General features: G+C 37.2%; 3 protein-coding genes across 4 annotated transcripts in view; 1 reads left to right on the forward strand and 2 right to left on the reverse strand.

Moving 5' to 3' along the window:
- LOC126376112 (flotillin-2) overlaps positions 1-15,421 on the forward strand; it is a 313,335-nt gene that overhangs the window by 10,581 nt on the left and 287,333 nt on the right. The window lies entirely within an intron of this gene.
- LOC126376111 (glucose dehydrogenase [FAD, quinone]-like) lies at positions 637-2,361 on the reverse strand. The gene is made up of 2 exons (XM_050023276.1): positions 2,126-2,361; positions 637-2,040 (listed from the first exon to the last, which is right to left on the reverse strand). The coding sequence occupies exons 1-2, from the start codon at positions 2,275-2,277 to the stop codon at positions 789-791; spliced, it is 1,404 nt and encodes a 467-aa protein (XP_049879233.1). The 5' UTR covers positions 2,278-2,361; the 3' UTR covers positions 637-788.
- Positions 6,065-13,390, reverse strand: LOC126376099 (glucose dehydrogenase [FAD, quinone]-like). The gene is made up of 6 exons (XM_050023263.1): positions 13,155-13,390; positions 10,252-10,550; positions 9,659-9,886; positions 8,727-8,859; positions 7,584-7,703; positions 6,065-7,488 (listed from the first exon to the last, which is right to left on the reverse strand). The coding sequence occupies exons 2-6, from the start codon at positions 10,514-10,516 to the stop codon at positions 6,174-6,176; spliced, it is 2,061 nt and encodes a 686-aa protein (XP_049879220.1). The 5' UTR covers positions 10,517-10,550; positions 13,155-13,390; the 3' UTR covers positions 6,065-6,173.

The raw sequence follows: 15,421 nt of genomic DNA on the forward strand, positions 1-15,421 counted from the left end.
TAACCGGTCGCATTTTTTATGTTTTGTTTTTATCACATCACAAAAAAAAATGAGTGCTTTGAACCCTCAGCTCATGATTCAAAATTAAAAAAATTGTGAAATAACGTAACTACTTACTTCGTTCGATTTCCAATTTCCTATTATATCTAATTAGATTCTCTGTGATGTTTTTTAATCGTAACATTTAATTACTTTTATATTTTTATCTTTCTTGGTATTAAGTTAAAAATATTTTAATTTAATACCAAGAAACCGACTACGATATGATCTGAACCGACTACTGACTGCGATCATAACATTTATGAGTTTCATTTAACTAAATATGTAGTTTTAGTTTGTCTTCACTTCCTGAATAATAAAATATACCTAAAAATTATTACGCACGTAGATGTGATTATGATTACTGTGGCACAGAAACACATGCGCGAAGGTATAATATGGAAATTAAAGTAGGTATAGAATTGAATCTTTTCAGCTAAAATGTTCTAACATAGTTCATCAATGGTAACACCTTCCGGGGTAGACACCCTCTAAAACTTAGTAGAATTTTAATTAGTGAATAGAACAAAATATAAACTAAGCTGGGTAGTCAGTTTTGTTGATAAATAAAAGATCGGTTAGTAACATTTACCTATGTTTAATTTTTAATTCTATTCAATATGTTTGTACATATTTTATTTAAATGCCATCACTAAAGCTATTGATTATACCTTTCGTCTCATTGTTAAATAATCTCAATAGTCTTACAAGTTCCCTTTATGTTTACTAAATCAGTCTTGAATCTTTTCTTACTGCAGTCCCCAAGCGTATTTTATCATGTCGGCCGCTTTTTCTCCGATCATAATGGCAGGCGCATTTGTGTGTGCGGACACAGTGCGTGGAATAACGCTGGAGTCCACTACACGCAGGCGGTATACCCCATGGACGCGTAGTTCTGGGTCTACTACTGCAAGCGGGTCACCCACGGGCCCCATACGACATGTAGCTATCTGATGGTGAAGCGTAGCGGTTAATGTACGCACAGCACACTCCCAATACTCATCGGAGTCGAATACAACACCACGACAACTGGGAAACCGAGCAGGGTGCACTTGCAAACCGTACTTCTGGAACGGTGCCGTAGCTGCCAATGCCTGTATATGTCTAATTGCAGCTATAAATGTAGCCATGTCTCTCGGGTCAGTCAAATAGTTTCCATACATTCGTGGATAACTAAATGGATTGTTGTCCTTTAACTCCAAATATCCCACAGACTTCGGATGAAGCAACATTGGGAAGGCGCTCCATGTGTCTGTGTTGTCAATGTCTCCATAAGCTTCGTTGAACACTGTTTCAGAAATTCTCATACCTTTACGGACAGCTTTGCTACCCTTAGGGCCTCCATCAGAAACGATAGACCCACCGATACTGATCAGCTCGATATCGGGAACCAGTTCAGGATCATCTGACACTGGGGTTTTAATATATCCAATACCTTCCACTCCTCCGGGTGACGAAACCAAACTGTCGCCATCTCGCAGCCAGTCCGCAATAGTTGTCAGTGTTACTGCTCTTTCTTCCGTGAAACTTATACCTGTTTGGTTTACTTTAAAAATCAATCCGGGAAAACAGATGTGATCATAAAGTGTGCGGCCTACGGGAAGGTCTTTTAAAACAGGTATGCCTAACGAATACAAATGTGCTTTAGGCCCTATTCCCGACAACATGAGTAGTTGAGGTGATGCTATTGGTCCTGCTGACAATATAACTTCCTTCCGCGCTCTTGCTGTGTACTTCACTCTATTACGTACATATTCAACACCGTAAGCAGCATTCGTTTGTTGATCTATCAAAATCTTCGTAGCACTTGCTTCAGGCAAGATGTGTAAGTTTTTTCTCTTCTTGTGGGAGTGTAAGAATACTTTGGCAGCGCTTTGTCGATGCCCTTTGCTCATCGTTACTTGTACTTTGCCAAAACCAAAGCCGTTAGGAGCATTATAATCTACTGTCGGATGTCCGAGTGTTTTACCAGCTTCTAGAAAAGCGCCTATTAATTTTGTTCTGAAATAAAAAAAACAAACAAATCTTATATGTCAAGAAGGTGTTCATTTGAGCAACATGCAAGATGCATAGCTAAATAACTTACTTTTTTGGTACAAATTCGACTGGTAGGACCCCATCTCGACTTCTGTAAGGGTTTTTTTCAAAGCCTTTCAGATCCGCTTTTTCTGATTTCATATAATAGTACAACACATCATTGTAAGACCTGGAAACAAACATCGATTCCATATCAATCATAGACTCGTTATAATAAAACTATCAAACGTCTTCGTACGATCGAAGTACGTGTTATGAATTGCATCTCATCTTTAATTGTCTAGCTTCAAAACATTGCACATATGATGGTACTCTTTTGTATCCTGATATCTCAAACTTGACCTTTTCGGATGTCTCATTTTGGTGTTGTGATATCTAACCATATGAACAGAATACAAAGTAGGTATTATTCAGTTACCATCCATAGTTGCCAGCAGCAGCAATTCGGTCCCAATCTTGAGGTCTGCCTCTCGTGTAGATCATATAATTTATAACACTGGTTCCACCAACCGCTTTACCTCGAGGCCAGAAGCAACGTCCGTTTTCCATTCCTGTAATATAATTTAATTCCCACTTTTATTGACCTCTCACACCATGCGAGGTTGACTGGAAGAGATCTCTTTTAGAGATAAGTCCACCTTTAGTACCATTTAGTACAATAAAGAGTTTAATAATAATAACTTAATTAATTTTACTTTTATAACATTTTCTACAGCAACCTTGTTTCCTATTGTCCTTAGAAATGTGTCATCAAATTGACAAGGAAACAACGTAATTTGTTTTTTTTTTGAGAGCCGCCGTAAAAGCATCTTGTGGTTGTACAAGACCTTGGCGTGCAAAAAGGGAAAATTAAAAGAAAAATTGTATTTGACACCTTTGCAAACTCCTTCCTGCGGTTCCATGTAATACTGCCAGGTGTAATCTGTGGCCTGGAAATAAGGTGCCAAGCCTGGGACTTCTGTGAGGACCATTTCTGGTTTGCCAGTCTCCAGAAGCAGTACAGTGGTGTTCTTGTTCTCTGTAAGTCGGGACGCAAGGGCACATCCTGCAGATCCAGCTCCAACTATGATGAAGTCGTATTCCGGCAAAGGTGACTGCAGTCCTGGAAATATACATTTCGCGCGTATGATTCTTCAAATAAAATTATTAGCTCTAGGTGTCTAATTTGTTTTATAAATATAAAGTGAAGTGTAAATCCTTTGTATTCTACATAGGTAACGTAAAATCTTGAATAGGAAGCCAAGAAAAAAGAATGTGTTTGACAGAGTCTTCTCGGTTAACAACAAACCTATCAGAGTTCTTCTGAGCTTTTAAAAACGTAATTTACACCCGCAAATATTTTTTCGTGAACCTAAGATCCACAAGTCCTTGATACCTTATTTTTTTTCAAAATGTTTGCCTACAATTGCTTTCGAATGGCATTGGAGCAACCCGCATTGGAGCAGCGTGGTGGAGTATGCTCCATACCCCCTCCGGTTGATTGAGGGGAGGCCTGTGCCCAGCAGTGGGACGTATATAGGCTGTTTATGTGTGTGTGTGCTTTCGAATGGATCGTGTTTTAAATATCAAGTGGAATTTTCTGTTGCAAAAGTATGGAACTGAAAATAAATAAAATAAAACACTAAAATTTACATGAATTTTCCGACATGAAATTCCACTTGATATCAACTCAGAATCATGGTCTGAATCATCCCCGACAGTATTCGTTACGGCGTCACTAACACCCATACCTACTTGTATGACTACCGTATGTACTTGAACGGGGTGTAAGTGACATCGTAACGAATACTGAGAGGGATGATTCAGCTCATTATTCTGAGTTAATATCAAGTGGAAATTTCCATAGTAAAAGTATAGAATTGAAAAAAAAATAAAAAACTAAAATAAAACATTAATTTTACGACGGAAAATTCCACTTGATATCAACTCAGAATCATGGTCTTAATTATCCCCCTCAGTATCACTAACGCCCTGTATAGTGCACGTAGTCTACAAAGGGAGTGCATTTTTAGATCTGTTTGAAATAAAAACTTGCACTAAAATTGCTCCTTTAATAGGATGTAGGATGTTTGCCTTGGCTAATTATAGAATCTTCTTCTTATAGAAGAAGAATTATAGAATTATTTTTTTGCTTTTCCATAGGTAGTTATTATTATGGAATAAAGCATGTAATCTAAATAGGTATGTAGGTATAATATAACTTTTAATTGACGTCGTGTTATCCACCTAGACTATAAAGGTATAATATTTTGTTTTAAGATGCATAGATCCGTACGATTCCGTTGTTTTATGTACCAATATAAAAATCTTGATTTTTGTTTCCGTTAACTTTTGCATAAGTACGTATATCAGGACATAAATACCGTAAACGTGTCCCAACAAAGATTCCGTTACGTTGTTTTTTATTACTTATATTGGAGCTTTTAAGATAACGGTCATCTTTTGCAAAGGTCCTCGACCGGTTGATTGGGAGGACTGGTTACTTTTTCATATATATTTTTTGATTCAATTACTTGCGTAGCGATAGCTAAGTAGGAATAGGTAACTAGTAATTACATTGTGTGCGTGTTTCTGCCGGTTATAACAGCTATACATTTGTACGTACAACTTACTGAGAATGTATATAAATTATATGTATATATTATAATACTTAGTAACTAATGTAGATTTAATGTGGAACTTAAAGTCAATGAACTTGTTTTTATTTTTACATGTGCGTACCCTAAGTACATTCTTGTGTATCTATTAAAATTACATATCAACCGAGTCGATTTACATTTGTTTTGTTTAAATCCATATATTATGCAATATATGGTAATGAATGTCAAAATTTTATGTTTCTTTTGACTAGCTTAGGGTATATTTAAGCAAGTCTTCAAATTCTTTGATTCTTTAATTAATTGCCTTATCAAATATAGTCCTCATAGGCATTATAAATCTACTGAACCTGTCTGCGTGACAGAAAAAATGTTCTTTATAAATAACGCACAAGTCATAACGACGATATTCACGGGTATATTCCCAATTAGGGTGGTCAGAGATTTCATCGCATGATTAACTAAGAAGGTATTCACGCCTTATCGAGCTTTTTGTTTGACCTAACTAATTTCGTTTATGATAAAGGAAAATAGTTATTTAATAAATTGAATGTCTATATAAGCATAGGACGACTATCTCAATAGTGTATATTTTCTTGGTATTTTTCCTTCGTATTAGGCTGTACCTACCCTTACCATACAAGAGCTCAAGAAATAATAGTAGTCCAACAAAATCTATTTTTTTGGTTTATATTGAAAAATGTAAGTATATTAGAGACATGTAATAGGTAAAATAGGTACTCACCAGCAGGCAAAGGAAAAGAGTCCCTCAAGAAATCGAAAAATTCACCGCGATTCTTTTGGACGTAAATTGAGGATGTCGTTTGAATCATTAAATCAATTACGGGGCTCTGTGGATATGACACCAATAATTTCCCATTTCTGCCGTCGTCAAGCGATTCATAGGTTTCAGAATTTTCAACGTCGTCTCGAGGATACAGCTTAATATTTTCGTCATAATCACTATCCACGTTTTCAACCACAGCTTCATCCACTTCCGAACTTAAAATGCCAATTAATAAAATTGGCAACACTATTAAAAACTTTATTATCATTTTTATTAACTATTATTTAAAAAAAAAACTTATTTTATTTGAGAAATTTAAAAATAGTTCCAGTTCGAGTTATTTATAAAATGATAATTTCGCAACTGGACAATAGTAACTGGTTGTCTCCGCGGAGTCCCCAGTTAGTATGCGATGATCGCAGTGGAGGTGCGTACAGTAGGATACGTTCGATCTCTTTTTTTGGGTTACAACGGTCAATATATTCAGGTGTCCAAACGGTAATGAATAACGAGAGACTAGTAGCTTCTGGCACGCGATAGAATTTATTAATAAATTTTTAAACGTTGTTTTTGTATACTTAGTTTAATTAAATAATATGCTTTCTGTACATAATTACAATATTTGATACAAAACATAAGTGAAGTCCAACATAATACTTATTAATTCTTAACTCTACATAATACTATCTTTTTGGTTTGTAACTTTCTACTTTTCATTTTTTTACTAGGATTTGGAACGTTCCGTCATCGTAGTCATAGCTTTGGAGATTGTCAGACTGTGAATTAGCCCACGTAGCTTTTAGCATATCTGCACCCTTTTCTCCGATCATTATGGCTGGTGCATTGGTATGGGCACATGTTGTTCGCGGTATAATACTTGAATCGATGACGCGTAGACGGTCGACGCCGTGTACTCTCAACTCGGGGTCTACCACTGCCTGTGGGTCGCCCACAGGACCCATACGACAGGTGCCGATTTGATGATGCAAAGTGGCTGTAAAAGTACGAACGGCACACTCCCAGTACGCGTCAGAGTCGAACTTCAACGTGCGACACGTAGGGTAACTAGCGCGATGTATCTGAGCTCCATAGCGCTGGAAGGGTGGCGTGTCCACCAAAGCTTGCACATGCCGAATACCATCTATAAATGCTCGCACATCTCTGGGGTCTGTCAAGTAATTTCCAAACATGCGTGGATGACTGAATGGGTTTCTATTCTTTAACTCTAAACGGCCATTTGATTTGGGATGCAACAACATCAAAAAGGCACTCCAAGCCTCTGTGTTATCTATTGACCCGAAAATTGCGTCGAAAATATTTTCATTTATCATCATTCCTCTTCGTACAGCTTTGCTTCCTCCGGGACCACCGTCTGAGAGAATAGATCCTCCTATACTTAATAGCTCTATGTCCGGTATTCGTTCAGGTTCATCGGACCCTGGGGTTTTAATATAGCCGATACCTTCAGCACCGCCTGCAGCAGCGACTGGGCCATCACCGAATTGTAACCAGTCTAGTACATTGTCTAACGTTGCGTCAGCATTTTCATTGAGAGTTAAGCCTGTTGTGTTCAATGTGAATACTAACCCAGGGAATGATATGTGATCGTATAGCGTCCGTCCAACGGGTAAGTCTTGTATGACTGGAATTCCATGACTGTTCAGATGCTCGCGAGGGCCGATGCCCGATAACATGAGCAGTTGTGGCGACGCGATGGGACCCGCTGATACTATAACCTCTCGCCGAGCAGTAACTGTTTGTCTCATACGTTGTCGAATATATTCCACTCCGTACGCAGTTTTCATCCCAGGATCTATTAAAATTTTTGTTGCTCTGGTATCTGGCAATATGTGCAAATTGGGTCGGTTTCGGTTGAAATGCAGGAATGCCTTTGCAGCACTAACTCTTCTGCCTAGTTTCGCTGTTACTTGAAGGTAGCCGAAACCAAGCTGCTCTGGAGTGTTATAGTCCAATGTAGGATGTCCTAATATTCTTCCGGCCTCCAGAAATGCATGGACGAATGGCGTTCTGAAATAATCATACGATTTATTAGTTGTTATAACGTGTAATATATTTACCTAAAATTAATCGAGACTAAAGGTACAATACTATTAGGTAGTTACTTGTAATTAAGCCAGTTGACAGCCAGTTCACCAGTTCTACTGTGGTACGGAGAATCTTCTAGTCCTTTTAAGTTAGAATGTTCTGACTTCATGTAATACTTGAGAACATCATTGTACGACCTGCAAAGGACATTTTTAATAAGTATCTTTGGTATGTAAATAAATATCTTTAAATCGAAACGGGTTTCGTTACTCGGAGTTTTCTTTATTGCTTGAGCAAAACCGGCCCTTTTTGGTTGACAGGATGTCCTGCAATTTAGCAATCTTTCAAATTATTTCGTTTAGGTAGGTGAACTAGTACTTAGCGTGAAAAACCGTTAATTCCATTTAAATGTTATATTACGTCTAACATCGGTTTAGAGACCTGTAGAGCGGTACCTTGGGCCCAATAGTAAATGGCCTTATAGATACCTATCGAATGCAGTATACTTTACAATGAGTTGGTGGATCATGCAGACGCTACTCTCATTTACCCGAACTTGAATATGGAATACGCAAAAGTAACCGAAGTACAGAGTTTAAGAGGGTTTTGGGATATTGGACACGGTTCGTAAACCATTTTTTTCGTATCATATATTGTAATATAAACTCACTATAGTCTAATTGGGGTAGTCAGAGGTGCATCCATCGCAAGGTGAACTAAGTATCCAAGCATTCCCACCCCACCCACATCTTCCAAAACATCTTTCGTGTGCCGTATCCCATATGTTTGAAAATAAAATAATAAACTTACCATTGTTTTAAGTTTACGCGGTTATTATCATAATTAAAACACATAATAACGGTTTCTTACCGCGTTTAAAGTAGGGATATGATGTAGGTGTTGTGAAAAGCTTAAAACGGCCTAATGTGGTGACAAAACGTGAGGACACAGTGAGTACGGTTTGTCGTAGTGAGTTTGGTGCGAGTTCAGATGGTTCCGAACATTCCGATATCAAATACATCAACAAGCTGCAAAGAAAGAGGGTAGACATATATGTCTGCCCGTAGAAAATTATGGATCTACCTACACTCCACTCCAATCTCATCAATCATCCCGTGATCATGGCACTTGCAACAGTGTCGAAATATCGGGAGTCTTATATCCCTAGTTTAAACGCGGTAAGAACCCGTTATTATGTGTTTTCATTATAATAAACTTACCAGCCGTAATTGCCGGCGGCTGCTATGCGGTCCCACTCCTCCGGGCGTCCTCTGGTGTAGATCATGTAGTTGATGACGCTCGTGCCTCCCACTGCTCTACCTCTTGGCCAGTAGCAACGACCATTTATCATTCCTGTAATATAACAACAATATAACATAAGTTCACGGCTATTGTTCTCAATTGAGCTAGGCAGAGGTACATCCGTCGCAAGATGAACTGAGTACCCATGTTTCACCGAACCTTCTGTGAGAATAACGTCATAAGTTGGTAGAGCCGCATCGCCTTCTAAGGTCGATAGACAATTGTATTACTGAAAATTGCACTTAAGATAAAGTGAGTAAGGACCATCTTCTCGTTTTGGCACTAGTCAAAACTTATATTTCACAACGGATAGAGGTACGTAAAGTTAAAATGTTACCCGTATATACTAGCCCTAATTACGGAACATCCTGTGTGCATATCCTGTATCTTTTAAAATTTATTTATAGGAAGTTTATTATACCTATTTACCATCGTAGTTTGTAGCGGAGATGTACGTTTCGAAAAGGTTAAAGTTGATAAATCTCAAACCTACAACTTTAACTGGTGTCGGCAAGGTCACTGTCAAGTTACTAAGCTAACATATGTGGCTTTTAACCTTTATAATTGATACAAATGTATGTAAATAAAACTGTATAAATGCCTAGAAAAATGAATCCTTTTTGGTAACAATAATACCTACGACGTAAATCGACCTTGGGTAAGTACGTCCAACTCGGAGATCAGTAAGTATACTTAATTCTCTCTCTGTAAGTAAACGCAAGTTTAAAACAACGTGGGAGTCAATGACTATATATTTCATTATTATCTTTCGTAATTTGCATGTCTTGTGTTTGTGAAATAGAGCAATGGAAATACCGGCGATATGACCGTAACACGTAAGCGCCATTACCCAAACATACGCCAGGTTGTGGTTCCATGAAGTACGGCCAGGTGTATTCGGTTCTTTGGAAGTATGGTGCGATGGATGGTACGTCAGTTAATGCGAACTCTGGTTTGCCGACTTCTAGAAGTAGGACTGTCACGTTCGGGTCTTCTGTGAGACGAGACGCCAGGACACACCCAGCAGAACCGGCCCCTATGATTACGTAGTCATATTCTGCGAATGGCGCATTCACACCTGAAAAAAGTGACAGGCCGATGTTTTAATTTCGAAACTTGAAAGCATAGTAAGTAAAATATTAAATAGTGTTACACATTATTACGATGATCGGAGATCGTCAAGTGTTATGTAATAAATGAAAAGTAAAAGATTTCGGATGGAAAGTAAGAGTTCGCATCCTGGTTGCGTATATAAATTTTATTTTAAGATAATTCTAAATTAATCGTGTACCGTACAGTTGTGTAACAAAAAAAATCTTTATAAAGCAATTTGAAAAAAGAAGGTATAATTTGACATGTCAGATAGTCGGTCACGCTCTAATTAGTTAGGTGTACGAGATAACTTCTACAACGTACAATCTATGGTTATTGTTTTCAACTTACCATTAGGCAATGGGTATTTGTCCTTCAGGTTGTCTAAGAAATCCACCGGCTGGTTCGGAGACTGGTTCGGTGCAATCGTTTGCATCATGAAATTCACTAACGGGTTCTGCCGAAATGACGATGGGCCGAAAGTAGCCCTCTTGTATTTTCCAAAATATGTATCCGATGTTCCGAACAAGTCTTCTCTGCCATTTGTGCTTAGCGTGTATGTTTGTATGAATATTAAAATTATCCATAGAAACATTGTATGCACTTCTCTTGACATCTTGATTTGGCTAATGAGCTTGCTCTTTAGAAATCTGTAAACGCAAAATTGTAAGTATAGAATTAAGTTTCTTAATTTCTCGCAAATGTCAAATGATTTCAGTTCCAATTAAGCTTTCAGGTCGTGGTCTTTAAATCTTTTGAAATCTATCAAAGTAGAATTACAATTATGTTAAACGAACGCACGTGTATACTTATGTTTTTTTAGCAGCTGTTAAATAGGTATAAGTAATTATTACTATGCGTAGTTACGCCATACCAATTTGCGATTGCAACCCGAATTCGTTTCTAATTTTAACTTTGAAGGTTATATTTAATCTATTTTCTTTCTCTAGTTAAACTACCTACGTAGTGAGGTAGGTCCTACGATTACTCGGTAGTACCTATCAATATAAAAGTGAAGGTGAACTTTCCGCCCATTCATAATGTAAATTACGAAAACAACGATGTATTATATTACGATACTAAAAGGCATTATAAACAAGACTGGTTGTTTATATAATGATTATCTTTGCTCCTTTTTTTGGCAGTCGTACGATTACTCGTTAAAAAAAGTAAACCTTGCGGTCATTCATGAATAAATTGCGGAAAAAGGGTGTATTTTCGATACTTTAAAAAAAGTATTCCACCGGTTATCTGTTGCGCATGCTCCAGTTTTGAATTTAAAAAAGTACTTGTTTGACACGCGATTAAAATGATACGCGCAGCCTTGGTGCTTTTGCAACGTAATTGTCACACAAAAATACACTCACTGAGATAACAGATAGACACCGTTGAATTTCACTTAGATTTCTTCTAATATACGATAGCAAGTACACATTGTTTCACATATTTCAAGATTACACACAGTGTATAAGGTTACTCAGGTATGTTCATACTAGACAGGCTTTTGCTGTTGGTATAGGAACCGGATAGAATTTCGTAAGTCTCGTCTAGGAGGGGAAAATGTAGGAAATTACAGTATCAAGTATGAGTTGCCTAGGTCGTATAGTTTCGACTAGTTTTGATACATTAAGCTTGCCAACAAGTGGGTTAAATGTTTATGACTAACTATAATACACAACTAACGAAAACTTTACAAATACAAACATTAAAAAATTTCATCATCACTTATGCTTACTTATTTAAGTAAAGTAACTAAGGACTTTTATAGGGGAAAATAGAGCAGTTGTTTCCCTCTTGCCTTCCGCCCCAAAGTACTCTGTTTGACGTGTGTGGGATGGCACTCACTATACCTAATCGATTTCAAGACCGTATCGACAGTTACTGCTGCCCTCTGTCAGGTTCCAGGTTACAGTCCCTGTGACTTAAAAATGTTGACAGTAAGAATTTCCAATGAAGAGTTTAAGTCGGAATAGTGCGTACTTTTTAAGAGACGTTAATTAAGACGTTCTACATTACTACAAAGCATATCCTATAGTACAGTATAGACATTATAATATGTCATATGATTATAACATAACACAACATAGTATCCAGGCTGTATCCCCGAAGCGGTATTTAGAGGTGTATTGTAGGTACATACACCCGCTTTTCGCCAGACATATTTAAGTCTCAAGTAATAGGGGGTGAGCCTATCGCCATTAACCGGGCGGAAAATCCTGGAAACCTCGTGATTCTACCGTGTTATTATCACGTGGTGATAATGTCATATGTTTTTTTTTTTTTTGTTTTGGTTTTCCCCGAAGGGTAAGGCAAAGGGAACTATGCCCATACAGCCATGTCTGACGTATTTTTTTTCTTGATGATTAATGAAATGATGAAAGGTGATGATGATGAAACCTAAGCCCCCACCCTCGGAGTAGACTCCTACTCCGAACCCCAAACGAATTAACTCAAAAGTCCGCATAAACTTTTGAGTTATGAAGCGGCTTCCCGGCACGAAGCGAAAATAGGCAGATACACTTTGTTTATTGAATACCCCAATATAATAACACTCGCGAATGTCTTCCGACTAACTTAATGCGATCATTAACCACAAAACACCACTTCGTATTAATTATTTAGATTACTCAATGAAGAAAGCAACTGTCCCGTTCCCGTTTCCCGCCGAAAAGCCCATGTCATATGTTGTTATGACAGGAGAATATTTTTATTCATAATGTAGATCTACGAGAGGCAAAAGTCCGCATACATACTCGATTTCTTAACGCCTCTACATCTCACACTTTTGCACTACCAAGTATACAAGTGTAATTCAAATTGTGTGTCTTCGTAGAAATTTCTTACATGCAAATTGTAAAGGCAAGGAAAGAAGGAAATTAAGAATCCTTTTTAATGAACGATATATAACCCTTTAATGCAATAAGAGCCCTTTTTAATGTAGGTAATAGCAAGGTACGTAACGAAGTTACAGATACAATAGTCAATTATTGACTCAAAAATATTTTGTTTAGATAAATATTATTGCACCAAAATAAAAATAAATAATTACAAAATACTCTTAACTAGGTACACGGCAAATGGCGGCCTTATCGCTTAGAGCGATTTCTTCCAGACAACCATAAGGCGAGAAAAAAATATTTTGATCGTTTATTCAATATTTTTGTAATGTGACATAGAAATGTAGTGTTTTATTTATTTTATATTAAGCGAGTTTCTAACCAGATTTGAATAATTCGGGAATAGGATGTACTTACAATTACAGATCGCCTATCAAACACCATATAATCTAATCCAGCACTTCACATCACGTCCAATGTTGTATGTAAACAGTGTCAAGACCACTACACCTCTTTTTATACACTAGGACATCTCCCCAATTACAGCAAAAGTGTCATGTAACAAGTTATAAAATTAACTAATTAAATATGGGTAGTTTAAGAATTTACTGCAACTGTGTACAACGGACTATTATGTATTCTGTGGTACGACTTCGAACGGCGACTGGAGCGTAACTTTTTCTTTTTTTTAACTTTATTAACTTCTGCGGCTCTACCGCGGGTGATGTCGACATTCTATATCGCGGTCCGAGTGACGTATATGCTCCCCGTATTGCAATTATGTACCGAAATATTGTTAGTAAGTAGTTCAGTACTTATCTGATGTATCTCGCGGTGTGTGTGCTTGGTGTTAAAGTTTTTGCAGACATTTTTCACTTTATTCTGTATATCATCTGAAGTATAGATACTTTTGATGTTATCTGCAATAACACTGTTAACCTGGATTTTGCGTACTTAGTAATTATACAATGGTGTAATGGTTACACATGTTAACTACTGACCAGTCTTTTTCTATCGTGATTGGGTTGTGAGGTGGAGTCCAACCTCATCAACCCTAGTGTTAGGGTTACTACTGACCAGTGACCCACCTGGGTTCGTTTGCCAGTGGGGTCTATTTAGGAAATATATTTATATAAAGTCACGCCCGTAATCCATAATATGGGCCACAACTAATCAAGATGGCCGAAAGAGACCGGTGAGTCTATTTAGGAAACGCACTTTATTAAATAGACTTGTATCTACGTGACCCGTAATTCATTCGATCATTGAGAAGAGAGCTGGGCCCTCTATCGGGATACTGGTAAACACCATCTAATTTTATTTTAAGTTATATCTATCATTTTCTTATCCGTCGAAAAGGAAAGGGACGGGTAATCGACAAGCATAAAAATGGAACACACGTCAATTTTAAGAACAAATCAAAAACAACCGTATAAAAATTTTGCATTGCCTAATAACCCGACTGAATTTAGTTGACAGCACACGTCAAACGGTTTGCATACCAGCGAGATACCTTTTTGATTCGCCCGCGTTATTAATTCATTTACTCATTCTTCCTAAAATTAACAGCTGTCAATCACCCGTCCCTTTCGTTTTCGGCGGATAAGAAAATGACAGGTATAACTTAAAGTAAAATTAGGAGGTGTCTGCAGGAATCGGGGCCATTATTATGCGTTTATATTTATCTTAACTTACGCCCGCAACGTGTATTGGTGTAAGTAGAGCAGTTGTAGCAGGCGTTATCTATTAATTGGTATGAATAACATGATCGTAGAAGCAGACAAAAATTACATCCTCAAATACTTACATGTTGCGTGAGTTATTAAGTCATATACAAAGAAAAATAAAGTTAAAAAATCCATAGGTCGTTTATTTTGCGCCTGCTTTATTTCATATGGCATGCTTTATTACATGTGCTTAAACTTGTTTGATATAATGTTTGCTAAGGCGCTTTCGTGATGCGTGGGAAATCATGAGATAATGTTTCCTGTGGTTTATATAAAAGCAACTGCAGAAGTACTCGATCGAAAATGGATTTATTATAATTAAAAATAAACCTTTCAGATAACACAATATCTTTATTAATGTTTATAATCATAATTCCCCATTATCATTAGCACACCACACCTCAATTTACATCTTATATCCTACTGATTCTTTTATAGCAATCGTTGCTTGTTACATTTTAGATATTTGTTTTTTGGTAGGCGTTTAGATTGTAAATATAACAACGCAAGAAGACCATAATGTCATATTGGACACAGATCCTCTTACATACGGAATGTACTTTTATCTATCTCATTGCCACTTGGTGGAGTAGGTGGTGGTTCCACAAGCGTGTTGTTCTAAAATTTCGGCTCTACGTAATGGTATTTCTTTGCTTAAATTAATGCACTGGCAGTTACTAAACTTGCACTATATTGTTGAGAGTTCTGTAAACAATAGATTGAGCATTGATTTGGCGTTATTATTCTGCTGGGCATACGCTTCTTCTCGTTCGTTCCCTCGTTTCACTCGTCGAATAGGTATAGGTTGTATTTTTTTTATTGCCCCTCATCAATCAGCATATTTCTGAAGACCAAACGAATGATAATTTCCATATTCGTCAATTATTCGATTTATCATAATTTGAATTCAGAACTAAATACCTGCTTTATTCTTGTTGTTCACGCGGAAATCCAAAT

Source organism: Pectinophora gossypiella, chromosome 20, assembly GCF_024362695.1.
Source record: "Pectinophora gossypiella chromosome 20, ilPecGoss1.1, whole genome shotgun sequence".
Classification (NCBI taxonomy): Eukaryota; Metazoa; Arthropoda; class Insecta; order Lepidoptera; family Gelechiidae; genus Pectinophora; species Pectinophora gossypiella.

Bases quoted from the DNA above. Each gene is read 5' to 3' on its own strand.
- LOC126376111 (XM_050023276.1), bottom strand. From the start codon at position 2,277: ATGATTGATATGGAATCGATGTTTGTTTCCAGGTCTTACAATGATGTG. The intron at 2,041-2,125 runs GTAAGTTATTTA...TTTTTATTTCAG, and splicing joins GTCGAATTTGTACCAAAAAA to AACAAAATTAATAGGCGCTT.
- LOC126376099 (XM_050023263.1), bottom strand. From the start codon at position 10,516: ATGTCAAGAGAAGTGCATACAATGTTTCTATGGATAATTTTAATATTC. The intron at 9,887-10,251 runs GTAAGTTGAAAA...CACTTTTTTCAG, and splicing joins CAAATACCCATTGCCTAATG to GTGTGAATGCGCCATTCGCA. The intron at 7,489-7,583 runs GTAACTACCTAA...TGATTATTTCAG, and splicing joins GTCAACTGGCTTAATTACAA to AACGCCATTCGTCCATGCAT.